We start from the raw sequence: 27,392 nt of genomic DNA on the forward strand, positions 1-27,392 counted from the left end.
ATAAACAAATCAGATGTCTGCAGTCCTTGTCAGGAGTTTTGACAGTCGGTCGAAATTCAACGTTTAACTCTCCACTACCTGTCCACACACACACACACACACACACACACACACACACACACACACAGACACACAGACACACACACACTAACACCCAGGCTAGCCACGGTGCATTTTGCCAGGCAATGTATCTCAGGAGAGTCTTGGACCTCGACGGCGGAAGTCTATTTACCCTGACAAAGAGGAATGGGATGCCACCGTGTGTTTGTTTGCTTGGTTATTTATTTATGTATTTATTTATGTGGTGAGCGCCGTTTCGAGCCCTTCTGAGACCATGATAAACCGTCGGGTTTTCAGACACTCGGGCTCGGATTGGGGAGCGGCTTCGTTCGCCAGCCCTGGACCAACGGCGAGTCACGGAGTCGGCGGAGGGTTCATGAGTGACTGATTGACAGGCGCAGAACGCACGCACGCACGCACACACGCGCACACACAAAGCACCGTAAGCGACTTTGTGTCTTCGCTGTTGTTGTGCAGAACTAATCTGACAAACCCATTTCTAATTAAGCCATTAATCATAGCACCATGCACCAGATGTCTTCCCTCCCTTCTTGTGTGTGTGTGTGTGTGTGTGTGTGTGTGTGTGTGTGTGTGTGTGTGTGTGTGTGTGTGTGTGTGTGTGTGCGTGTGTGCGTGCGTGCGTGCGTGCGTGCGTGCGTGCGTGCGTGCGTGCGTGTGCGTTTCGCCGCATGGGGCACAACTGCATAATTAGGGCACACCAGCAGGGTGACTACACACCAGGCCGTCTGCACAAGATGTCGGTGGTATACGATACCGTATATAACAGGCAATTACAGTTTTTAAGCTCTTTGCTTTTTATCCGTCGTCGTTCCGCTGTAGAATGCTGTAGAAATGGCGGACCAAACGCTGTTTCATATTCATATGCTCAATTCAACGTTTCGTTTAAACTGTGGGACAAACCCCCGTTTTATACGACATGTGGGGCCACAGACCCCATTCGCTAGGATTGGGACCCCAATCTGACAGTCCAAACTTCCACACCTGTCTATACCAAATTGAGGGAGATAACAGTGAAACTAGGATTTAAAAAAAAAAAACGTTGTTATTGTACATTCTTTAATCTCTGAAATGGAACAATGGAGAAGTTTAACTGTTAATGGTTTTGTTGGGGACCTTCTGGGAAGACACGTTGAGAACCGCTGCTCTACTATGAGAAGGAACTCTCAGCCACCTACAGTCAGACAGTTTATTGATGATTTTGACACAAGTTTACTTGTATCTCAGCACTTTTCCAAGATGGACTTCCTGATAGCGAATGTATTTTCTTTTTTTTTTTGGCCAACGGTCATATCTGATCCACTCAGTGTAGCTTGAGCAGACTGAAGAGGGTCGGCTGTTCACAAAGTCAGTGATGAATAATAGAATATAATGTTGAACGATATGTACTTTATCAAAAGAAATAGGATTCACAGTGATTTATTTTGAATTAAAAAACCTACTTTTCGTTTCTCTCAGACGTCTCCCGGTGAAGACTCTGAGATGAGAATGTCTGATTCCGTCGCCGTAGAAACAACGACGAGGACTTCCCAGCCCGCTGCTGCGGTCCACGCCGCTGGGTCCGAGGCCCCGAGAGGCGCCGGAGAGGGACAACGTAGCGATGGCACGAAGGTGAGGAACAGGGAGGGATATGGACTCCACACGATGTTGAAGTGTTCAAACCTAATCTCGGTTATCAGAATCAGTTTTATTTGCCTAGGACATTGACTCGGAATTTTTCGACAGTTGGAATTTAAAAAAAAAGCTGAACAGTCTGGAAAAAAAATGGAGAATAAAAATAATAATTAAATTGGATAAAAAGTGGAGTAAAATAAAAATTGTCAAATATGTACAAATACCGCCAAATATGTATTGGTCTTCAGTTAAAAGCAGAATTCACAATCTGCTCTAGTAGGGCTGGGTTAGAAAGAATGGTACTCTGATATTCTTAAAATATACAGTTTGAAATTCCAATTATTTTGAGATGAAGCAGTATGAAAATTTCACATCATGATTATAGTGACCAAAATGATCACGGTTATCAGTGTTATCATGGTATTTTAAAAATGTGCTGAAAATGTTCAAAAAGTACTGATACACACATTAAAATCCTTTCACCAAGTTTAAATTGAAAACCACAAATTATACAATTAGCACCACAATGCACTTTTTGTTTGCATAAACATCAAAATAATAACATCGGCATTGGCCCGGATACAGGTTTGGGATTTCAATCTTGGAAAATGTTTGTGATGGCACTTTGTAGTGAGGCACGGCAACCGTCATCAGCCTCAGAAAGCCAGGCCTCTCAACGATTTCAAATGGCATCATGTTCTTTGCAGTGTAATTCCAAAGGGCTGCAGTGAGGTCCTGAGCATTTTTTGATGTGGGTGCATAAGCAGCCTGTCTTTGAAATGCTCGCTGGAGTGTCTGTGTCACTGTAGATGAGACAAGGGACCTGTAGCATCACTGAGTTTGTCTGCTGTACGCCCACTCTGTAAACAAGAGCAATTATATGCAAGAGTATTATTATTATTATTATTATAATTATTATTATTATTATTATAATTATTATTATTATTGGTGTTATTACATTATAGTTTTAATAATAATAATTATAATAATTATGATTTTATTATTGGTGTTATTACATTATAATAATAATCATCATAATTATTATTATGCTGATTATTATTATTATTATTATTATTATTATTACTGGTGTTATTACATTATTATTGTAATCCTAATTATTATTATTTCCTCTCACACTCTCTCTCTCACACACGCACACACACACACACACACACACACACACACACACACTTTGCGCACAAATGAGTTAGGAAGACAGAGTAATTGCAATGAGCCCCACAATTGACGTAAATAAGTCTTGTATATGAGTCTATTATGTTTCTCCTGTTGGAACATTTTTACAACCATTTCAGCAACTGCCAGATTTTAAGTGAACAGAATATGTTGGTTGGGTGATTAAACTACGTAACGTGTTATTATAGTTTTATAGTGTTTTTCCAAACGTAGGTAACACTGAAAGCTTCGGTTCACATTATTGGCAAGCTGTTTTCCCCTATTCCCAAGTCCCCACATAATGATGCATCGAGCTGAAAGTGAACTCCCCCTGCGTTCGCTATAAAATAGTGGGTGGTGCTGTGTGTTGCCCCCTGTCGCAGCGATTTTCTTTCTCCATGTTGTGCAGACAGGATGATCATCTTGGATCAAGTTTCCCTCAGCACTCTTATAAAAAAAAAAAAAAACTAAAATACGACCACACTTCAGACTTGGGCCTCTTAGAAAGCCGCAAAGTCCCTGGAGCGCTTCCCTGTCTTCCGGAAGCAAAACACACGCCTGCTTCTGGGAGGCTGTTGCCATCTTGGGTTGATGCTGGACAGTGTTTATCAAAGTGCGGTCATCAAACATGAAACTGAAATACTAACCGTTGGGAATTTAAGCTTGGTCTATCGTCAAACTAGTAACCGTTTCATCCCTATTATGTATACAATGTCAATATAACGATATCGTGTCACAATCCATCTCACCAGCATCTTGATTGAACAAATGTTAAATCGGATCGCGACGCTTTGTACCGAAATTGAACTAGTTGTTGTTGTGTACTAGCTGTGGTCAGAAATCAGTCTTTCATGATGAGACGTCAGAGGAAAGGAGTTTGTCTCCAAATTTGGCATCATTCACATTTACGTTGTAGAGGCTTAGAGTCTAATCAATCAATCACTTTTATCCTTCCACTTTTGGGCGTTTCAGTGGAAACAACGATTTCTCTGTCAGTCTTCATGTCTGTGACATCTCCCCTAAAATGGACTGTGTGACTGTGAGTTCCATCCCAGTCAGAATCACAATCAGCTTTATTCACCAAGGATGTGAACATACAAGGAATTTGACTCTGGTTTGTTCCTTACTCTCAATGTACAAACATGGACTAGACATACAGCTGAAACAAAGACAACAAGCTAAACATTTAACTTCTATATACAGATGTAGATGTATATAATATTATATAGATACACACACATACACACACAAACAACAGCAATGAAACTGTAGCAGGAAGGCATTGGTGCAGAGTGCAAAGGTGCTGGAATGAATATGTGATAACTAACAGAACGATTCGAACAATGCCGCTCTCACAATCATGTGGATTTAGGGAAAAATTCAAACCCCGGCGCCAGCGCAGGAAGGAAAGATGGAGGGACGAGGAAGGAACGGATGGCTGACTTCTTAACCGTACAAATAGCGTCCGGGCCGATTCCGCCCGACGGTTACGCTTAGTGAGGGCGAAATGGAAGGAGCTGGAGTGAGGGAGGGGTTAGAGAGAGAAAGAAAGAGGGAGGGAGAGGGAGATGGAGGGAAAGTCAGGCTGGCGGATAATCTGGAGCTCCAATCCTGGTTTATCGACCAACTTCCTGCGTCTGTCGCCCCGTGGAGCGGAAGGACGTGTGATGGATAGAAAGAAAGAAGGATGTAAGGCAAGCCAGCAGCAGGGAGCGGAATGGACTGGAAAGAAGAGGGGGAGAGAGGATCGGAGAGGGACAAATGGATAGCCAGAGAGGATAGCAGCGAAAGATAGACAGAGGAAGAGGATGGGGAAGAGAGAGAGAGAGGAGGAGGAGGTGGATGAGAGACGAAGAGGAATGGATGAAGAGAGGGAGAGAGAGCGGGGAAGAGAGAGCCAGATAGCATAGCAGGGAAAGATAGACAGAGGAAGAGGATGCGATAGAGAGAGGAGGTAGATGGGAGATGGAGGGGAATGGACGATGATGATGATGATGAGAGAGAGAGAGCGAGAGAGAAAGAGAGCGAGCGCGATAGGAGGGTGGTGGGTGTAGGGCGGGTGACTTTGCAGCCATCTGCCTCTGGCTCTCGTCCTCTGCGGCACTCTGCTCCTTCCCTGCTCCTCCTCCGTTCTGCTGACTACAGCCTTTTAATCCCCCCCCAGCCCCCCTTTTTTTTCCCGTCGTTCTCCATCAATGTTTTTTCATCCCTCCATTGTTCAGTTCCTCCATTGGGCCTGGCGCCGCTCAATTAGCCGGTCCAGCGGTGCGAGCCCTGCCCGTCCCCCCCCCCCCCCATCCACATTACTGGGATAACCTTTCTGGCACCGCTAGTAATTTTCCCTATTCACACGCGCAGCTACATTCAGGAACATTTCCGTCTTGCGCCTTTTCACACGACATAATAATTTCCAGCAGAGATGCCATTGTTTGGACAATTTGTGTCGGCGATGGACGTACAATCTGAATGGGTTTGGTTGTTTTCCTGGCTCTCAGGCACTAGCGCTTGTCTCCCCGCCTCCCTGCCCCTCCCAGATGGACTCTTCCCTCTGCGTCAAGAGCCGGGACGGAGCCCCGTCTCTGGACGCAATAACCCGAACCCAATATATTAAAATCAGTGTGATAATTTTCAACCTGCCCTCATGTCCTGTTGCAGGAAAGGTCCGATGATGTCATTCTGCATAATAATTAGTCATGTGCTTCTGTTTGTTGTACAAACGATGGAAGATTCCGTGTGAACATGAAGAAAGATGAATTTGCCTCAGAGTAGATTCATTTCATTTTAATTATTATTTGCAATGTTTGTTTGAATTATAGTTAGCGTAACGTGTTACACATAATACAGAAGCACATGACAAATTATTATGCAGAATGATGTCACCGGACCTTCCCGGTTTCAGAACCGCACCGCACCCCTAACTCTAAAAGACAAGGCCAGGGTCTGAGTGGCATTTTTAAGAAGTAAAAGGATAACATTTAAGAATATAAGGACCTGTCTTTGTAGCCAATCTCCACCGTTCGGATCGGACTCACCATTTTCAAATCATTTTTTTCAAATGTTTGTACGAAATAAACATTGGTAAAAACACACAATTTGTGCTTTTTCTGATACCGTGTTCGGATTCTGCTCCACCCCCTACTCCATGTGCTTGTTCCGGCAACGTTAATGTTTCCATTCACAACACAGCCGCAACACAGGGGGTGTTTTCCCCAGAAATGATGCTCTGCCTTGAGTTGGGAAATTGCCGGAACAGATTTCCCGGAATACCGATCCCTGCTCCCGTTCACACACGACCCCGTGCAGGAATGGTTCCTGAGCGTTGCTGAGAAACACTGGACGTGTGAAGGGGGCTTATTTTTCTCCCTCTCTCTGTTTGCGTACGTGACATGAGGGGGGGGCGGGAGTCGGTTGGGTCGCAGGAAGAGAGCGACTCAGAAAGTGTCGATCTTAATTTATTTCCGCTGGTGTTATGTTGGTGCGTGCGGTGTTGATTCAGACACACCTGCAGGTTTGCCGTTGCGTGAAGAGCTGTCTGACTCCATCTGGGACAGCTGTGTGTGTGTGTGTGTGTGTGGGTGTGTGGGTGTGTGGGTGTGTGTGTGCGCAAATCACTTTGATAGTTTATGCTTATCAACGCTATTTTATCATCACATTGTGATACATCATCTTTTTATAGTCCTAATTAACAACCATGAGACGATAAAGATGTGAAATTTCGCACTTTTTGCTGGAGCTGTTTTATCCTTTTTCTTTTGTCTGACATCAGCCTTGTTCCGTCCGTCCACGTGACGGAGCACCTTTGGGATTCTTCAAAGGAAGGGTTTTGAATTCAACACCCCGTATTTACCAGCAGCACTTCAACACTTACCCCAGATTTTTCGGAGCCGCCCCACGCTGTGACGGCAGGTCCGGTGCAATCCATCGTCCTGCCTCGCAGCTAAGAACCGATCATTTTTCGGAAACGCAGGCGGGGCATGTTTAATTCATCAGCTTTCTGGACCGCCCCCGCAGCCCCCCCCCCGTCACGTTTGTTCGATTTTTTTGTTTGTTCGTTTTTTTATACTCCCATCCGCTTCATCAGTTTTGCTCTTGTACGGAAACCTGGCGTCACCATTTTGGCCGAACGGTTTCCGTGCGTTTCCTTCAAAACTGAAAATAACATCACATTACATTTGGTTATTTAAGGGATGCCTTTATCCAAAGCAACTTGCGCTAAGTGTGTTTTTCTGTAGCCGTCAAGCCGACTGTACATCACTGTCGCCCCGGGCGAAGACGTCAATTAAAACAAGTCACATCAGCAGAATCACACAGATGTTTTTATTTTGTTTTTATTTTACTTGACGATTCAATTTGCAGCCAGTCGAACCGACGGATGTGACACATTTGGGTCAACCGTGATTGGACGCATAAATAAATATTCAGTGAGGAAACAAACCGGAAGAACGCGCTGGCTGCTGAGGTGTTTCTATCCACACGGTGTTTGTTTTGCGTCTGATAAATAAAAGTTGTATTTACCGTTGTATTATTGAACCCCTTTAACCCGAGGCCAAATAAATCTACAAGTTATCATGCGTCTCTGGAAACCAACGCAAACTGTCTCACTTAGGAAGAACTTGACAATTTAAACTCTTATCACAAAGAGTCTGAATATCTGCCTTGACTTATCGTTATCTTTATCTTTAGAAGAATGACTCATAGTGTGTGTGTGCGTGTGTGTGTGTGCGCTCTCTCTTCGGAGGATATTAGTGTGTTCCATTGTGTTGTAAATATCAATGAATATTTAATGTTGAATCACAATCCTGTAATAATTGCACATCTGTCTCGCCACTGTCTGACGGCGTAAATGTATGCGGTATATTCCCCCACCCAAAAAAAAGAAACAACAACCTATTTTTGACTGTCTTTTAAGTGCGCCTTCCGCTCCCTCCCCAGCCCAACGCCAAGCAGAAGCTCACGCGGAGCCTGGCGGTGTGCGAGGAGCCTCCGCCTCGATCTGCTGCGGAGCCGTTGGCGGCGCCTCAGGTAATAAGACGAGAAAACACTCCCCCCCCGCTAACCTCTTGTGGCGCGGCCAACCGTGAGCGGTTTAGTTCACGGGGATGAGCGTAAGCGGTGACGCCGGTCATCGCCCTGTGGCCGCTTACAGTCCCGTCTCCGGGGCCCAACCCATGTTGGTAAATAAGGTTAGTGAAGATAAACAAAGCAGATTCTCACCAACGCTAGGATGCTAGCTGGCATCGATCGATAGGAGGATTGATTTGAGGTGCTGGGTTTTGTTTGACGGACCGCTGACTCGTCCAAACACCTTGTCATCAAAGGGCGAATAATTAGTCTGAGTAAATGGATTTACTTCAAAGCGGCTGCTATCTCGGGAAATTGTACCTTTTGCTGAGTGCTGTTTTATCAATGGTTTGAAATGCATGAGAAGAACATTTGAAGTCTGAATAACACAAATTATTCAGACTTCCATACATTTTCTCATTTAGACCCACACCTTGCTTTTTTACTGTTCGCTCATACAAGAGGTGGTTCTTTGTCCGCTGAACCATGAAGAACGACGAGGGTTATGTATGGAAAACCACTTTCAGTGTGGAGCGAAAATCCGCAGCACTCGACAATGTCTCTCAGCGAGGTTGACCCCCCTGGACGCTTCTTGAATGGCTACACAACAACTTAATGGGTGAAATGATAATAATCCATTCCAAAGTATGTACAATACACTACAGGCGACACAAAGCCATGTGTTTGAAAAGACGGTGCTGTTCATCGTAAAGACACAACCATCAAAAATGACTAAAAAGAGAATGGAAACCTTGACGAAATGCAAGCTGCTTTAACCGTTAGGTAGTCCATTACAAAATAAATATACTGTACAACAATGCAAGTCAGCATGGCAATTAATATCAAAGTCATCTGTTTTAAGTAAGTAACGTCACATGTGTGTGTAACAAACAAACCACTACGACGGCTGTAATGAGTCGCATCACGCACCGAGTATTTATACAGCGGCAGTCGATAAGGAATGGGATCGGGAGAGTTGTTTGAGGTTGGCATCAGAACCATTAAAAATCCTAACAGCAGCAGTCCTACACTCTAATCTGATGCAGGAAAAATGTCCACACACACACACACACACACACACACACAGCACTCATGCCACTCTGCAGCAGCAACACCATCTGGCGCACATGCAGAGCTGTATGCTCAGACACACACACACACACACACACACACACACACACACACACGCAGATGTAGCCGTCGCAGGTCTATCACTTCACTGCGCGGCCAGAGGGCGGTGTTACCCCCCACCCCCCCGCCCCTTCACCACCGCCCGCTCTCACACGACGTCCTGTATTACCGCCATCAATCATCTGGAGGAAATTACAATTTCCACACGTCAGCTACAGAGGGAGCTGAGGGGTGCTCTTAATTGAATCGTCCTGATATGCCCCCCCACCACAACCGCCGCCGCCGCCGCCACCCCCACCCCTCAGTTACTGTTTTTGGCTGGCCCTCGGTTTGAGAAGGAGAAATAAATAAAGAATAAATCAGAATTCACAGAACAAACAAACGTAGCAAAGGGAGAAACGAGCACATTGTGTAAATAACCTTGTAGGTTCTAAGCAGAGCTGCGACTCAAATTGTTGCTGAACCGTCTCCAAAAAAAGATAAAACTTAATTAAAATCGTAAGAGGTGCTACATATCGGTTTGTATATTGGTTACCTGATGCAAAATATTACCAACGGTGAATGATCAAATAGCTTTGAAAATGGGGTTAAAAGTTGAGTTAAAAAGAAAATGACACTCCAGTGCATTTAAATTCTTTCCATTTCAGAACTGATTTGAAAATTGTGACATTGATACTTTTTTTGGAAGTCATAAAACCATTTTCCGCCGAAATTAAATACCCCAATAGTAGGGCCGGGCAGTGAAACAATCTCCATTATTATATATACACATTATAAGATTAGTTTTCGATACAGAGCCCGTTCTCCTCTGCCTACAAAGACAGGAGCCGACACGGCGGATCCTCCTCAAACACAAACTTGAACTCGAACCCGCCCTCCTCCTGACCTGAGCCTCACGCGGCCCCCGTCCCTGCAGGAGGAGGGCGAGAAAGAAAGAATCAGCCATTTTTCAGTGACATCTGATGTCTGACACGGTCGGAGAGCGTCCCTCTGTCCGCGTAAAGTGTCCCTGCATATAATAACAGAACACAGATTCTGGAACTCTTCAGACTGTTCTTAGATGACAATGATGATTGTATTATATTTTAATGGATATAATATATATTTATACTTTATTTATTGTTTATTTAATTTATTTATCTTTTTTTGTGAAATTTTTTTTATGTTACTTATTCAGTGTTTGATGTAAAGCCATCAGAATACACTTAGAACTGTAAATTGAGCATTATTATTAAGTATTTATCGTGATAATCGCGATTAAAAAAAACCCCAAAAAAACGAGGAAAACATTTTTGGCCATATCGTCCAGCCCTGCCCCATAGTCACAGATGAAGCAAAATATTTGTCTGTATTAGACTGCATTTCTTCCTTGAAATAGTTGCACCTCAAATGGCATGAGTAAAAGTTCTCTGATGAGAAAAGCAATTCTGGTCATGTACTAAATGTTGTTATAACGATAAAGATTTATATCTTAAACCATCTCATCAGTGCCAGATTGAATCTTAATGGTCGCTCTGCGTATTGATGTTGAATCCCGTCCAACACCCGGAGACACTTGGTGTTCCTCTTTGCCGTTCACTCCACTTGGTTAATTCATCCGTTTTGTTTTGGAACTGCTCAGTCAAGTGCTCCTGCGACGAGGCGGTTGTGATGAGGGGCTTGACACCGTGTGATCTTCCTAAAGACCGGCTTCTCGTGCTTGTGACCTTTCGGATCACAAGACGTGTCCCTCCGCTCGGCAGTTTTTTGGGAGGAGAACGCCCAAAAAAGCCAATCAAGACATTTGTTTTTAAGAGTAGGCGGGGGCGAAGTGCGGGAGATTAAGACAAGTGGCAGGGGTTATTACAAGGTCATTTCCGAAAGAAATACAACCCTGCAAAGTCTTCAGAATCCTGACTGCAGCGTGGCAGTTATTTAGAGGGAGTGGCTGTGTTCGGCAGGGGGGGGATTAGAAGTAACTTCTCCTTCTGTTTGATTTCAGGGAATGAAATGTGCCATGCTGTTTAATTTAGAGCTGTGATTAATGTATTATTCAGGTGCCTAATAAAAACAAGCTAAGCTGGCAGATTAATTGCCATGGCGATTTGGATTTTGCGTACGCCGGGCGCATTATTTCTGGCAGGGCTCGTGTGGGATGAAACAGATTTTTAATAATAAATTAGTAGCGTTTATGAGGAGGCTCTCACTTCGTCCTTGTTTGCCCATGTTATTCTCTCATTAACCTAGAACCTCAGGCGAGATCATAGAGAATTAAAAGCTTAATACTTAATGCCTCCTTTGTAAATGAACGCCTGAGGTCTCCGTCATTCGCAACAGACCCAGGTCACGCAGTGCATATGGAACCTCTTCTAAAAGTGTTCATACCGCGCTCAATTAAACTTCGCTTGCATGCTTGACCGTGTGCTAGCCGATGATAATGGCCAAAACCCGCTCAAAAGCCACCAAATAGGTCACGCATAAAGCTGCTAAGACGAAAAGGAAGCTCTTCAGTTTGACATTAGCCTTGAACCTCTGACTGAATTTCCAAGACACTCAAATTTGTTTTACTTTCTATGCTATTTTCAGATTATATTATTTTTCCATTAGTTATATGAGCTTTTCAACAAATTCCATTTTAGCTTCTGTTTTTCTTGACTTACTTTGATTAGTTTTTCTTTTCAGTTTAGTTTTCAAGGCCAAACAACCAATGGTCGTAAGCAAACGTTGCGCTTGTGCTCGAGGTTGTTCAAACAGATTATATCCCCATCTAGTGGATTCAGTTAGCTGCTGTTGACATTTTTGCATGCATATTGCCATTTAAACACAAAGGACAAAACAAAAACCTGAACATGTTTGTTTTTAAATTGGAGAAAAGGTTTAATTCAACTCTTTACATTATTATTTTCACATTGTTACATGGGTTTTTTTTTTTAAGTTTCCATTAACCATAACAACTTTGCGAGTCGAGACCAATCAGCTGCGATGCTTGTGCTCCTTTGAACAGGATGGATTGGGTCTCCAGGTGGGTCGGCTCCCTGAAGAGGTTGAGCAGTCCGCGAAGGACCAGGGAGAGAAAGGCAACAGCTCCAACAAGGTGGACAAAGCGCCCCTGAAAACGCTCTCCAGAGGTATGAAAATAATAACGTTTTACTCCAGTCTGGTGAAATTGGGATGTGTTGTGGTTTCTGAATCCGGAACTTCTCTGTTTTTCACTTGTTTCTCTTATCAGCTATTTCTGCGAGAGGGCTATGTAGCTTTCAGAACTTCAGTGAAAGTGTCACTTAAGTGTCACCTATCTTTGTGTTGAATGAGCATGTTGACCATTTTTCGGGAACTGACTTGAGCCACAATCATCCAAGCTTTATTTTTAGGATGTAAGGAAAAACAAACTTGGCTTCAAAGTGCTTCCATTTTTTCGTAATGATTGATGAACTCCAGAGCTGTCTCTCTCCTGGTCAGATTCTAGCCAGGACTACACTGATTCAACCGGCATTGATCTCCACGAGTTCCTGGTCAACACACTGAAGAACAATCCCAGGTGAGCTCTGAATTGGTTAGCACAGCCAAGGTTAGGGCGAGGCACTGTAGCTTTCCCCTTCTCTTTACAATTTAAATCCCATATGGAGTCAAATGGTGACTTTTGGCCTTGGCTGCCTGCATTGTCACCTACTTAAGATGGCGGACTCTGTTGCGAAATCCACTGCCGAAAGCGAGAGCCTGGAAGCTTTGGCCAAATAAACCCTGTTCTTCCATACATGATTTCCCGAGCTTTTACTAGATGGAGAGCGTTCATGCGAGGCAAAATACATTCTTGGTTTGTTTTGCTCAGGTTATAATAGACTACTAATCCTCCTCCTGATGAAGTATGATGAAGTATAATGTATATAACGCTTGCATTTCAGGGATCGAATAACGCTTCTGAAGCTGGAACAAGATATCCTGGACTTCATCAGTAATAAAGAGTAAGAACCTTCAGCCATCACTTTCCTCCACATGTTAGTCCACAAGATATGACATAAAAATATGTTACGACATGGCGAGGATTTTATTCAGCTTGGTAACAGAAGGTCTCGCTGGCACAACAGGAAGATGAACTAAAAGACATTTAACAGAGTTTGTTTGTTGTGATCGTGCTCCGGACCGTGGGCGGAATCCCAATTCGGAGATGACCTGAAACCGCGCCTGTGCCACACTTTTGGCCGTAATACTGCGCAGGTGCACTGCTTCGGGGTACTGGGTTGCATAATACAGGCCTCAGGCGCAGTTGGTGTAGCTGGAGGATTGACTCATTGGCACGTGGGACAAGCAGCGCACCATTTGCGCACACCTGCCAAAGTGCCTGGCCAGTAGAAGCGGGCCATTATCCGCTGCAGAATTGGATTGTGTCGGAGGTGCCCCGCCATTGGGTTATGGTGAGCCTGGAAGAGCATTTACTGGCGTTTTTTGGGCACCAACAACTAGGTTATTTCCTCTCCCGAATGAGTGTCACGGCTCGCTCGATACAACCTATCCCTAATCAACGAAACATGTACGTGTGAGTGAGCGTGGCATCTGGGCGCATCCACATGCCATTGATTTTAACTATCCTCGCGAAGGGTATCGTCCCTGCTCCAGCGAAAAATCATCCGTGAAAGAGAGTACTGGGACCAGGGAACACTCCAGTTGGTACTCCTCCACTCCTGACCCCGCAGCCACCACTAATGACCTTTCAGCGTCACCGCTCGCTGCATAACACTCACATCCCCCTACCGGCCATGAGCACACTCCCCCAGCCGCCTTCAGTACCTTTTCAAACCCTGGCCAATCCGTACTCCAAATCAGGGAGTGCGACAAGCGGGGGCTAACTGCAGCCTTCACCCTATGCCTTTTTCCCTGGTAACAAATTTATTTCAAGTTGCACCACTAGATACATGTGAATATCAACACTGCACACACCAAATCTCCACCCGTGTTGCCTCCAACAAAGCCCCCGGTTGAACCAGGCGTTGCTGGACCATCGTCTGAGAACACCCACAGTCCAGCAATGACTGATGTCTACCCCCTTGTTCTCTTAGCGGTACGTTATATCTCCTTCCCCGACCGGGGGAGGGGCCCAGCCGGCCAGTGTCCCAAACCACCTGTCGATCCTCCATTAAGGGGCAGTCCCGCTGAATATGGTTGGGTCGCCTGCAGCGCCAGTACCACTGCCCAGGCTTTGAGCAGCTGTCTGTGGGTCCGTGGCGACGCCGCCCTTGGAGGTTACGGAGGACAGAGAGGGGCAGCACGGGAAGGGGAAACAGCGCCCCGCGGCACCAAATAGCGAGGCGGAGCCCCGGCCAGCCCCCTCCGGGTCGTTGGGCAGGGCCAGGATCCTGGCGACTCCCGCGAGGGTCCCAGGGGTGGACACAGCGACCCTCTTTTGGTCCTCCCAAGGGGCCCTGGGACGGGCTGGGGAGTCGGCCATTCCCGCATGGGTTCTAGGGGCGGATGCAGTTGTCCCCTGGAGGTTGTCCAGGGGACAACTTCTCCAGCCAATCCCGCGTGGGTCCTGGGGGCAGACCCAGGGCCCCCCCAGGGGCCGACTCGGGTCTAGTCCTCCGGCTGGCTTCCGTTTGCCGGCGGCTGGCCCGCTAGGCGTTGCCGCGTTATCAAGCCCCTCCTCGTCCCAGTGCCGCTTGTGCCTCCCGGAGACGGCGATGGTGCAGTGGCACCGCACCCGGTCGCCGCAGGTCCGCTCTGTCCTGCCGTGGACGCACGTTGACGGGGACACACTTTAGCTGACAGCGGAGGAATTCCCGCTTGTCCTCCAGGTCTGCGAGGCCGAGCGGATTGGCGGATTGGCGGATTGGTGGATTGGCTCCTTGGCGACTTTCCTCAAGCGCCCTGTCTCTCCTGTATCGTGCAGACTACGCCACTTGTGGGAGTCTCTACCTACATGTACAGGTTTAGGGAGGGAGAAGGAGTCATTCAGGCAGTGGAGCTAAGTGGCAAGGATTTTATTGAGCTTGGTAACAGAAAGTCTCCCTGGCACAACAGGAAGTTAAACTAAAAGACATTAACAGAGTTAGTTTGTTGTGATCGTGCTTTTGAGCGCAGGCCACGTCTGAGGTCAAAAGCACGATCACAACACACTAACTGTGTTAATGTATTTTAGTTTAACTAAAATACATTTCTAGAAAGTGTCTAGTCTGAAATAATTCTAGCCCTTAAAATGTTCATTGTCCTTCCAGAAGTCAGAAGAGGAAGTTCCCTCCCATGACCTCCTACCACAGGATGCTGTTGCACCGAGTGGCAGCCTACTTCGGCATGGACCACAACGTGGACCACAGCGGGAAGTCGGTGGTGATCAACAAAACCACCAGCACCAGAATGTGAGATTCTGTGAAGTCGCTTGTCGTCATTAATCAACATCACATATTGACACCTGAAGAAAATGGATCAATGTCAAATAATGGACAAATGTAATATTGTCATTTGATCCCTTATCCCTCATCAGTTCCCTGTAGCTGGATTGTATCAGTCCATCAGTTGTAGCGGATGATAAACGGCCAATTGTTCTTAAATTGGCGGCCGTGGGTTAATGTTGCTGCCTGTCACCATAAAACGCATCCAGACTTAACGATCAAATTAAGAATCCCTCTCAGCAAACATACTCTCTCCCTCTCTCTCTCTCTCTCTCTCTCTCTCTCTCTCTCTCTCTCTCTCTCTCTCTCTCTCCACGGCCTGTTAAGCCAAGTGCTCCAATAAAAGCAAATACGCTATCGCTGTCAGGTTTGACAGTGCTCTCTGGGATCCTCTATATATCGTCGCTTTGAACAAGCTTTATTAATACGGTTATAATCGGCAGCTAATTGGATCTGAAATGTACTTCAGCACTTTGCTGTTAATATGAATTTTGACACCGCTGTGAATGATTATTATTTTTTCTTCATAAAGCATGAGATATTCAGTGTGGAAGCCACGTCAGCGTAAGGCTTTTTTAAATGGTCTGAAGAATAAATCCAGATGAAAATTAACTGCGTGAAAGAGTGTTAGTCGGGCGCTTTACGATCTAATCTTTCTGCTGGCTGTTTTGAACCATTGAATTCATTCTGAAATACCTTTGGGAAATTATGCTCTTTTACTTTTAAGACGGCGATTTCATGACTATTAGACTATTATTTATTTGAGACATTTTCCCTCCTGCGGTGCTGGTATCCTCAATGACCCGTGTAAATATCCGCCCTTAGCCCCGATCAGAAATTCTCTGAGCACATCAAGGACGACGGAGCGGGCGATTTCCACAAGCGCTACATCCTCAAACGAGACAATTGCAGCTTTGAGGATGGCACGGTATGTAAAAAACAAACCAAAAAAAACTAAACATTTTTTTTATTGTTTTTACCATCTTTGTTTTGTTAGTTCTTTTTCCCTCCCCTTCCACCAACATGTCACTTATCTCGCTGACGTGTTCATAAGAGCAGGACAATCTGGTGTGTGTGTGTGTGTGTGTGTGTGTGTGTGTGTGTGTGTGTGTGTGTGTGTGTGTGTGTGTGTGTGTGTGTGTGTGTGTGTGTGTGTGTGTGTGTGTGTGTGTGTGTGTGTGTGTGTCCCACAGACTCGAATGCATCTTAAAGCCGACAAGAAGAGCAAATCGATGGAGGAGAGAGAGGAAGAGTACCGACAAGCCAGAGACAGGATATTTTCACACGAGGTCAGAGCTGTGTGTGTGTGTGTGGGGTTGAAAAATATTGCACAAATGAAGTACAGCGAGTGGACAAGAGCGTGTCAACCGATCTCGTTTTTCCTCATTGATGAATTTTCTTCCCTTCTTCAATTGTTTTCATAACCAGTGTGATGAAGATGATTTGTATTTATCATTTTCTGAGAGTCTATATATTATAGTAGTGGATTCTTAAATATCTGAAGAATATCTGCGCTATTCTGCCACAATTAACAAAATCGCGTTAGAGATTATTGGATCGCTTATTTGCTTTGTCAATCAATCTTTTGCAAACAGTGAATTATGGACTCTCCGAAGTGGGCTCTCGTTCTGATAACGTTAACCTTCTGATTTCTAGTGCCGTAAACCGATGTTACCAGAAGTGGGAAAATGTGGGTTCAGAAAGTAAAATTCCACTCCAGGATTTTGAGTCAACCCTGTGGATTTGCTAATAAGCATAAACACACAGATCCAACTAGTGAGCATGATCAGCTGGATCAGTGCCTGGGCTGGAGCAAAAACATGGCACATTGACCTGGAATTTTCCACCTCTGTTAAAAACTCCCTTTGGGATGTTATATATTTTTTTCCAATCCATAGAAGAAAATGAGAGTTACGTACTGTATGTAACTACGGTTCTATGAATTCTGAATGGGGCGAGTGCAGAGGGTCATTAATGTAGAACGCGGGGTTGATCGCGGATAGACCATTTGATCGTAAATCTGGCCAAGCCTCGTCGAGAGACCTTCAGGTTCAGTGGCATGAAGGAGTAGTTTATGCAGGCACCGTCAGTCAAGCCCTGCCTCGGGTGCTCCGACCCCCAAACACCTGGGACGGAGATCACGTCCGTCTGCGACCAGCAGAGGAGCCATGCACCCGGAACAAGTGTGATTGTTCTGACCTCTCCACTCCTCGCTGTTTGTTAGCTCATGTCATTCAGCTCATGAGCTGCTCACGGAACCAGAAAATGTTTTCTTTTCTCTTTTTTTTGGTTTATTTTTTACCCGTTTCTTGCTGCTATGCGAGGAGATCTGAAGGAACAAAGCCCCGGGCCCATGTGATTTTACGGGGGCGGCACCAGGAGGCACACGAGTCTTTGTTGATGTAAAACTTTCAGCTGCGCATGCGTGAGGTGGATAAATCCAGTGTGAAACGCTGTTTCTGGCGGTCATTAAAAATGAAATTGAACCACTTTACCTTTGATGTCAAAGTCAATAAACCGGATACAAATGGATTCTTAATGAAGCACGCTTTTCTTTCAGTGTTTAATGTCAACGTCCATATACTTTTGGCGTATTGTTTTGCCGTTTTCGTACAGAAAAAGTCAGCGGAATGCAGAAATGACATCTCTGGATTTCAGCTTTTTGTCAGGGAGGAACATTGGGAACGTCACGCTCGCACTCTGCTGTAACTGACAGTGGCTTCATGTTTGTTTGTTTTTTACCCACAGGGAGATAATTTCGTCCTCGATAGAAGGTGAGTTTACACTGCTGGGTTTCAGAGGTTTTCCAACCATTTTTCATACAAAAAATGACGTGTTAATCCATTACTATTCATGCAAGAGATCAAAGGCCGCCTCCAGTTATATTTATTTTAGAGCTATTTAATGCTTTTCGACTGATTTTAGCCTTGAATGTTCAAAGTTGAAAGCTCTTTCAGCAGCTGTGGCTGTTGAAGTGGTAAGAGCTGGAATTTCAAGTTGAAATATTTTCATCTTGAAATGATTATTATGTTTAAAGCAATCCCTATTGTAATCCTGTGGTGACTTTTTCCTGCGTTGTCAGAACTCAGAAACGGCCGTACTTTACGTTGACTAATGTTTTGACGCGGCAGTAACCAGTCAAGCTCTCCTCCCGCTACGTAATGACCCACTACGCAGAGACAAAATAAAAAACTGATAATCCTGAGTAATGTAAATCGTGATCAATTAATAATAATAGTGTCATGATGATTATATCTAACCTTATGTAATTATATTATTGTAATATATATTATCATCTGATAATCAGTCGAAGCTCTGAATGCAGATCAGGCTAAACAGAGATTTAGAGAAAGATTTCGATTTATATTCGTACTTACGTACCAAAATTATTTTGCTCTCCTCCGGACAGCGTTTTCCGTGGCTGCCTGTGTTTTTATTTAACATTTAGATTTAAGTTGGACAGGGTGTGACACGTAGGGCAGCCTTCACTGATTGCTGATTACTGAAATAGGTTCCAGTGTTTAAAAGTTAAACTAAGGGTGACATGTAAGCGTTTCTCCACACGTCTACCTCTGTTTGACTAGCAGAGCAGGTCGGCTGTTTACATCAAAATACCCTTCAATCAAATCTTAAGTTTGAGCAGTGGTCGCTATATTCGCTTTCGCTATCCGTGCTAGTTAGCAGCCTGGTGTTGAATTTGCTTTGTTTGTCTCTGGTTGCCGTGGTGATCCAGACCCCCCGCTTTCCGTTTGGGAGCACGGTTGATTGGAAAAACCAGGAAGGGAAGCTGACTGGTGCTGGCCTTTTCAAGAAATAAGTTGAATGCTGTTCTGTAGAAGTTATTTCATAATTTTTTTTTCTCCGCTCGACAGGATCCCACAGGATAAAGAAGCCTGCATGAGCAGCCAGCAGAGACGGCAGATTTTCATGTAGGTGCACCCCGTCGCAGGGCTCCGTATTGTTAAAAAAATAATAATAATTTAAAAAAAAATGTTCCTCCCTCTAAAAGAACAATTTCTACCATCGTATTTATGGGTTTGAATTCCCATGCAGGTAAATACCCCAGTTAGACTTTTGGTGTCATTTCTAAGACCAGAGACTCAGTAGTGCTGATTGAGAGCGCCATCATATTGAACTGTCTAGATCCTCTTCTGCGGGTAGTAGTGAACGGTGTGGAACGGTGGAGACCGCTACCTCATCCCACCCATCCCCCTCTCTCTCCTGCAGGCTGCGCTCCGGGCGGTCGGGCGCCAGCCAGCAGAGCAGCTCGGAGACGGAGGCCGGCGCGCGTCCCGGCGAGCCCCGGCCCTGGAGCAGCACGGACAGCTCCGACAGCTCCCACCGCCCGCCGCCGCGGCCCCCCATGGCCAAGGCCAGCAGCTTCAGCGGCGTCTGCCCCGGCCTGGTGCGGGGGGACAGCACCGCCAGCAGCAAGAGCGCCGGGAGGCTCTCCAAAACAGGCAAGCGGGATGTGATTTTCTTTATTTATTTTATTTATTTTTATTTTTTTTTCTCTAATGGATTTATTCGGTGGGAAATGAAACAGAAACTGCTTGCTCTGGGATTTTTTTTTTTCTCCACATTTTCTTTTATTCACTGAGGTATCGCCAGGAAATCTTTACAACTGGAAAGCCTTGGCTTTGCTGTCACATCTTAAAAGGATCGCACTGTCGTCAAATTGAGTTTTAGCCGGTTTACTAGTCGGCACACACATTTTTTTAATACCCCAGATGAAGCCTCACTTTTTATTTAATTTAATTTAATTATTATTTTTTTTTTTTGATTTTTAAAAATATTGTCACTTTGTTTGGGTTTTAAAAAATCCGAGCGACATAATGAGTAGAGCTATCACAATTATTACTTAACATCCAAATTTAAGGGAAATTATAAACCGATGTGATCAATGTTGCAACCAAATTAACAGGTTTTTATGATTTTTAGATTCAATCAAACCCACCTTAAACTAAATACGATAACACATTTTTTGGTCAAAGATACTTAATTTTGCCCTATTTTGTACTGTACTGTTAAATCCATGCCAAAGCAACGTTAGAGAAACTAAGTAAAACCGGAATCCAGGAGAAGCCTCTCCGTCACGTCCCCGTCTTGCCCTTCAGGTTCGGAGTTGTCGAGCAGCGCTGGCTCCTCCTCCACCTCGCTGTCCCGCCCCCAGCCTCCCCTCCTCGCTACGCCCCCCTCCAGACCCGCCCGCGCGCCCGTGTCCCGTCCCTTCACCGACGCCCGGGCGCCCAGGCTCCCCGACGCCGCCAAGCCCTGCCCCCCGCCGGCTCAGGCGGCAGCCGCCAGCTTCTACGTGCTGCCCCTGGAGGCTGCCAACGGCCTCCCGCCCGGCGCCGTCCTCCTCAACCCACATACAGGTGGGTGGAGCTGCTAGGTGGAGATGCTTACTACGCTAAGCTAGGACCAGCCTGCCTCTACTGCTGTCTGCTGGGAATGGAAATGATCAGATGGTTAGGTTTTTTTTCCAGCCTAGTCAACTAAAACCCCAGCAGCAGAGCAAAAAAAAAAACTATCCATTCTTCCATGATCTCTGACTTTAATGTAATCTGTCTGAGGGATTTTCTTTCTTTCGTAACCCTGACCAGCAGCGTTTTTTCTCTTCGGGGGCACAGTCATACGCCTGCTTTTGCCTTTAGACCGAGGCGAGGTTATGGAGGGGGTGGCTCATTTAGGTCATTCGTTTTTTTCCAGTGTACAAACTAGTTTGACGGTTCCTCATTTTGTCCGTGAAGGTCAACACCAGAGCCAGGGTTGCCAGATTTGTGGTGTTCCTCTAAGATGATGAGGGCTTTTAAAACTTTTTTCTGTAGGAATCTAGTTAGTTATGCCCTGGTATTATCACACTTGAACAGTTCATACCGGTGTGGTTCTTCCTGACAGGCAAGCCTTTCGTCAGTCCTGACGGGGGGGCTGTGGTCTACAGCACTGCCGCCCCCGCATCCAACACACAGCAGGGGAAGCCCTCTCATCAACAGCCAGTCCATGTGGTTGCCCAGCAACAGCCAGCCAATCACTTTCACGCGCAGGTCAGTTATGTTTTCTCTCCTAAAATAAAACGCTCTGAAAAAACGCCGGAACCCGTGAGTGATGGGTTTTTGTGTTTGTTTCATTGTTACGGTTCCATTCTTACTATAACGTTATTACTATTATTATTATTATTATTATTATTATTATTATTATTATTATCACAGTTTTCCTTTATTTTTCATTATTCTTCAACCTCTTCAATGAAGCCGTTAAAATGATTCACACCTCCGGTTACTGGCGATCCATAAGATTTTCTGTGTTTGGTGATGTACTGGTACATGCACTACAAGCACATGTACCAGTATTCCATTTGCGACTGCAACATTTTTGTTTTGTTTTGTTTTTTCAACGATCTTGTTTCCCCTCCGCTTCACTCATAGCTGGTCACATTATTTTCTCCAAAGTTTGCCTTCCTCTGATCGGTTGATGTGGGGTTATTTGTTCTTGGTCGCCTGAGGTGGTGGGGTTAAATTTTCATCCGAGGGTTATGTCCTTTTTTTTTTTGTGTGAGCGTTCCATTGACAGTTTACCGACCAACCACCTACTTATTGCGCGTGCCCGATCTTTGCCTCCTTGCCGGGAAAGGCGGACCTTGCCACCAACAGTACAAAAGAGGCGAGCATAGAGGTGACGTCCATAACAGAAAATACAGTGAATGGCTTTTTCTTATAAAGTAAGAGTTTTTAAACAGTGACATATGGGATTTTTTTAACAAAAGAATGTTACGGATTACCACGAAATAATGACATAATAACAGCAACCTTAATAACAACCTTCAAAGTTTTGAGTCCAAGACAGAACTTGTCGCTCTGAGTCTCCCCCCGAACCGTCTCCCCTCTGGCACATTTTTGTCCTTCCGTTTGGTCCTCTCTTATTCCCGTGTGTTTTTTCTCTGCCCTTCCCTCCTCAGCTGCTCTGTCCCTCTCTCCAGCTGTCCTCCGAGCCCATCCAGTACTCGGCGGCCTCTTGTCCTCCTCCTCCTCTTCCTCCTCCTCTGCCTCCTCTACATCATTCTCCCCTCCCCTCTCTGTTCCTGCCTGGCTGCCCCAGCCAGCATCACACCGTGGTACATGACATGTTCCTCCTCCTCCTCCTCCCCCATTTTCACAGATTTGACTGCCACATATTCCACTTGGCGACAGATTAATTTGCGCTTTCCAGCACTGACCTGTTTTAATCGTGGTACTTATTATTATATACTTATATAATTACACCTATTATCGAATACTACACCCGTTGGCAATTGCTATGAACTGGACACTGTGTAGAGATGTCAGTCAGGATGTAAAGCAAATTTGAGAGGAACCCAGAACTGAGTGTGAAAACGTAAGCCGTTGGAGTCGCTGTGTCCTAAGCCGTTCATTTTGTGGACAAAATAATAACATCAATAATAATCATACAAGTAATAATAATAATAATAGTCTATATTTGTGTAGCGTCTTTCATACCCCACATGCAACTCAAAAGGGATTTACATGAATAGAAGTTAGTGCGACACAGGGAAACACTGTCTCGCCTCCCGCCCTTTCTAACAAGAACACGTCCAATAATTCCGCTCTGCCGGCCGTCGCCTCTGACACCTTTGCTCTGGACCGACCAGCCGACGACGGTTCTTCCCAGGAATACATTGAAGAGGCTGACACGGGTCATCTCGGCCATTTAATATGAATCCTTTTGTAGCCGCCGTCGCATGACATTATCCCCTAATTAGCCGCCGCTTCCGCTCGTTTGCGTGGGGCGGAGTTTATTTTGATGGGAAGGTGCATCCAATTACGGCACTTGCCCTCTTATATAGATCATGCATCCGCTTAGCCTGATTCCTGACCTGCTTTTTAGCCCGAGGCGGGCTTCTGCCGCTAATTATGCCCACGTAAAAAGCCGGAGTTAATAATTCATGCAACGCCAGATGTTGCGGCTGAATAATCCATGACTGGAGGGTGCGATTCCCCCCACCGCCCAAAAAAGAAGCTCGCTGGGAGTGACCTGAACCCTCCTCAGATCGACGACGCCTCACTGTCTGATCCCAGGTTTTGATCGGTCAATTTTGCCTTCCCACAGCGTTTGCTCAGACATTAGGGCTGGGTATTTTTGGGCGGACGGTTTTTCAGTACAAAGGGTCAGGATTCCAGTCAATAAAGGTTTGATCTGATACTGATGAGATGGCTCACCATGCGATCCGATATCTACAGTATATATTGAGATTTTATACATAACTAAATAATCGCTACCAACTTCTCGGTGCGTTGTCTGACGTGCATTATATCAATATTTCACATCAAATGAACTCTAATACGGAAGTGAAATATTTGGGTGAGGGTTAGCTAGGGTTGTTAATTTTAGTAGAAAATGATTGTACAATTTCCAAATCGGTTCAGAAACAGAGTTAATTTGTACGGGAGTATTGCTGCATATCTCAAACCCTCCGGTAGTATTTGTTTACCCGGCACTATCTGAACCGTCCCGATGCTTTGAAACTGCACCTGCTCGGCTCTCCCCATTCCACCCCACCCTGCAGATTCCCATCTCGACTTTGACTCCGCATTAAAACTCTTTGCATGTTCCTCCCCCTCGTTCCAGTCTGAAGCCCTGAGCTCCCAGTTTGGCCACATGACTCTGGTGCGGCAGCCGCCGGCAGACACCCCGGCACCGACTCCCGACGTCAACCGCTGCCCGGCTGTGCACCGCCACTACCACCAGCCCCACCCTTCCGCGGTGGTGCTGCAAGGGCCCCCTCCACAGCAGGTGGCTGGCTACCTGGTGGCGGGGCCCTCGGGGGGGCACCCAGGGGTTCTGCAAGTGGGCGAGCAGCTCTCACCGACCCCGGCCGCCCCCGCCTACCTGGGCAACACCCCGGGCCCCGGGTCCTTTGCCCCGTCCACCCTGAGCCACTCGCTCGTCCAGCAGCACGCTTACGCCCAGCCGCCAGTTCAGCAAGTAGGTGACTCACGTCTGCTTTGTCCACGTTATCTCCAGATTACCTCCATGATTGTATATTATTGATTGATTGATTTTTACATTAATCACACCAAGTGGTTTCAGATCGTTAGACAAATTGTAATATTTGGTGAGCTTGCCGTTTATTAATAGAGTTCAAGCGGGATTTTGTGAGGTTCCATTTGTGTTAACGTTACATTAACAACCATCCTGAAATTACAAGTTATCATTATTATTACTTTTTTGTATGTAATAATTTATCTGTTATTATTTTGTCTCTATTAATGATGATTTATTCATATATTTCATATTTTTTATTCCTTTATTTATTTTGCTTGATTTTGATTCTTCTCTTTTTTTTTTTTTTTTCAAAGATCCAATGTTTTCGTCAGTGCGCCTCCATCCCTGATTACGGGGGATTACAAAAAAAAAAATCGACAAAAAAAAAAAACACCCACTCAGCCATCTACATTCGATCCACTCTCTATGAGTGACCTCCCCATATTTAGAGTTCAAGCGGGATTTTGCAAGTTTCAGTTCATGGTAATGTCAGGTTCTAGGTTGTAGTACCTAGTAGACCGCCATTCTTACCGTTCAGTGAAGTGCTTCATCAAAATATAACAACTTTCAAAATGATTTCAGTAAGGCACCATATACTATGTTGTACTATGTATTCTCTCTAAAGACAAATAACCTCTTGAACTTGAACTTAAAGTAGCATTATCTTTCCCCTGCAGGTGACCACGTGTTACTGCGCCCCGGCCCACTACCCACAATGCTCCAGCCAACAGCAGCAGTACCGGACGCCTGCCAAACCTCAGCCCTATAACTTCCCTCAGAGCCAGACCCTGCCCCAACAACAAGGTACACACCCATGCACACACTCTCGAAGAAACACAGAAGTCACCGTTACATAAGCGCTGTAATGTGTTTTTGTCCTTCAGGAAGTCTCTTTCTTCTCAGACTCTTGAAAAGAACAACTTAGCTCTTTGAGGAATTTCATTTTCAGGCAGACATCGATTTGATGTGGTCGTATCGTTTTTTTGCGGCTGTCTTCGCCGATCATTTCATCTCCAAAAAATGTGCGGCAGTTGGGTCACTCTCATGAAACCACCATCAAACATGTCCGAAATTAATTGATAAACATAATCACAGAGAATGTGAAATAATTCATTTAAATATTGTAGAGTTACCACTACACTAATGGTTAATATTTAATAATTATCTAAAAAATAATAATATAATTAATGATTAATAATTGTCTCGTTGAGGCCCCACTCTCCTTTGTTTATTTGAGAGGAGCTAACATGTTTAATTTAAGCAAAAACCAGATTATATGAAGCAGATATTGCATAATTATTCAATCTCCTATCTGAAGTGTGTGGTCCTACTCTTTCAGTGATATTAAGTAACTACTTGGAGCTAAACATCACAAACAACAACCTTTTATTTATATCTTAAATACTTGGTAATTAAAGGTAAAATAAAGAAATGAAAACAGATTAAATAACAAATCAATAAAACAAATAATAAAACCATTAACTGGGAAATAAACTGATTTGGCGGTAATAGGTAGTGTGCGTTTATGAGATAAGAAAACAATAACGGGAGCCTGAATATAATTCCTATGTTCTAATCTAGAGATTCCCTTGGATGCGATGCGCTTCAGCAGAAAGCTCCACAGGAGCGCAGAGTCACGGTCTCACTTGGTTATTCTCTGAGCTTTGGGTGGTAGGAGGCGCCGTTTCAACAGTGTTGGGTGATAGAACACCTGAGTTGGTCTCAAGGGTTGATGTGGGTGGATTCGGCTATTAACTTTCCTAACTCGCTTCAAAATAAACTTGCAACACCATCAGTGGCCGACAATAAGTACAAAGCTATTATTAACTCGAGAAATCTAAACTAAATTTCTCAAGAACTTTGGTGACTATAAAAATAAATACAACAGATTCGCTGTGTGCATTCATGAACCAGAGAGTTTTCAGTTGATAAAAACTACAATTTGTAAATGAAAATAAAATGATGAATAGAATAAAGAAAAATACAAATATGTTTAAAAGTTGATATAAGGGGGGGGGATACTAGCAAAAAGATTGGGGCTTCAGAGTTCTCGGCACTTATTATCAGAAGGGGCTTGTCGCGTAGAGACACCCCTGTGACGTCACGTCCTCTCTGACCGATGTGCCGTGGCTAATTCCTTATTTATCTAATTTGATAGTTTACGCAGAATACTCAAAAAATCCACACAAACATTGATCGTTGACGGCGTGATATAACAAATTCATATCTGTATCAATAATAACAGAAAGCATAAAACATCCATCACTTGATTTGAGTACAACAATTTAACACATTGATCAATGAACAAAGGGGGTGAAGGGGGCATGTTATCCCACTACGCGATGGCGGTAGAGGTCCAGGAAAAAAACACATTTGATCTACAACTCCATATAAACTCCATCTGATATCGTAGAGTCTTTGGACTTTCACCAGAATAATTGTGCATTACGGTTATATAGATCGGGTGATATAATTCATAATAGTTGTATTCTAAAACATGGTAATAAACATTTTTCCGTTTGGTGGTCTCTGTTCACTTCAAAGTACAGGCTCCTGGACACTCTGACCAGGCCAGATAGGATCCAGTTTGTGGAGACTGTACGCTACAAAATTAAAGTACACAATGCCTACTATATGGCCCACTTGGTAATGAATGCACTTTAGCTTAGCTTAGCTTGGCATAAAATAGACAATGACACACAATGACAGTGCAATGAAAAGTATACATCACTACATTCCCTCACTTTTTTTGTCATGTTGAAAACTAATATAATTAATATTTATTTAAATAATATGACATTCTATGTTGTTACAGTAATGTAATTCATTACTGTAACAATGTGTTTTTGCTCAGACGGTTTGGGATAATACAAATGAATTATTTCACATTCTCTGTGAATATGTGTATGGTATCAACTAATTTGGGACATT

The 27,392-nt window shown here is 44.6% G+C and overlaps 1 protein-coding gene across 1 annotated transcript in view; it reads left to right on the forward strand.

Annotated features, from left to right (window-relative positions):
* Window positions 1-749: 749 nt before the first annotated feature.
* Window positions 750-27,392, forward strand: part of LOC307247803 (R3H domain-containing protein 1-like) — a gene marked incomplete at both ends in the record, with an annotated part of 66,429 nt that continues 39,786 nt past the window's right edge. Inside the window, 16 exons of the mRNA XM_080023924.1 lie at window positions 750-824; window positions 1,537-1,689; window positions 7,798-7,887; window positions 12,059-12,164; window positions 12,496-12,574; window positions 12,939-12,998; window positions 15,246-15,386; window positions 16,245-16,347; window positions 16,613-16,708; window positions 18,168-18,193; window positions 19,292-19,348; window positions 19,647-19,879; window positions 20,537-20,797; window positions 21,321-21,466; window positions 24,045-24,401; window positions 25,139-25,265. Of these exons, the coding sequence (XP_079880050.1) occupies window positions 750-824; window positions 1,537-1,689; window positions 7,798-7,887; window positions 12,059-12,164; window positions 12,496-12,574; window positions 12,939-12,998; window positions 15,246-15,386; window positions 16,245-16,347; window positions 16,613-16,708; window positions 18,168-18,193; window positions 19,292-19,348; window positions 19,647-19,879; window positions 20,537-20,797; window positions 21,321-21,466; window positions 24,045-24,401; window positions 25,139-25,265 (2,110 nt within the window). The remainder of the gene's footprint in view (window positions 825-1,536; window positions 1,690-7,797; window positions 7,888-12,058; window positions 12,165-12,495; window positions 12,575-12,938; window positions 12,999-15,245; window positions 15,387-16,244; window positions 16,348-16,612; window positions 16,709-18,167; window positions 18,194-19,291; window positions 19,349-19,646; window positions 19,880-20,536; window positions 20,798-21,320; window positions 21,467-24,044; window positions 24,402-25,138; window positions 25,266-27,392) is intronic.

This window comes from Zeus faber, assembly GCF_960531495.2.
Source record: "Zeus faber genome assembly, chromosome: 2".
Taxonomy (NCBI): domain Eukaryota; kingdom Metazoa; phylum Chordata; class Actinopteri; order Zeiformes; family Zeidae; genus Zeus; species Zeus faber.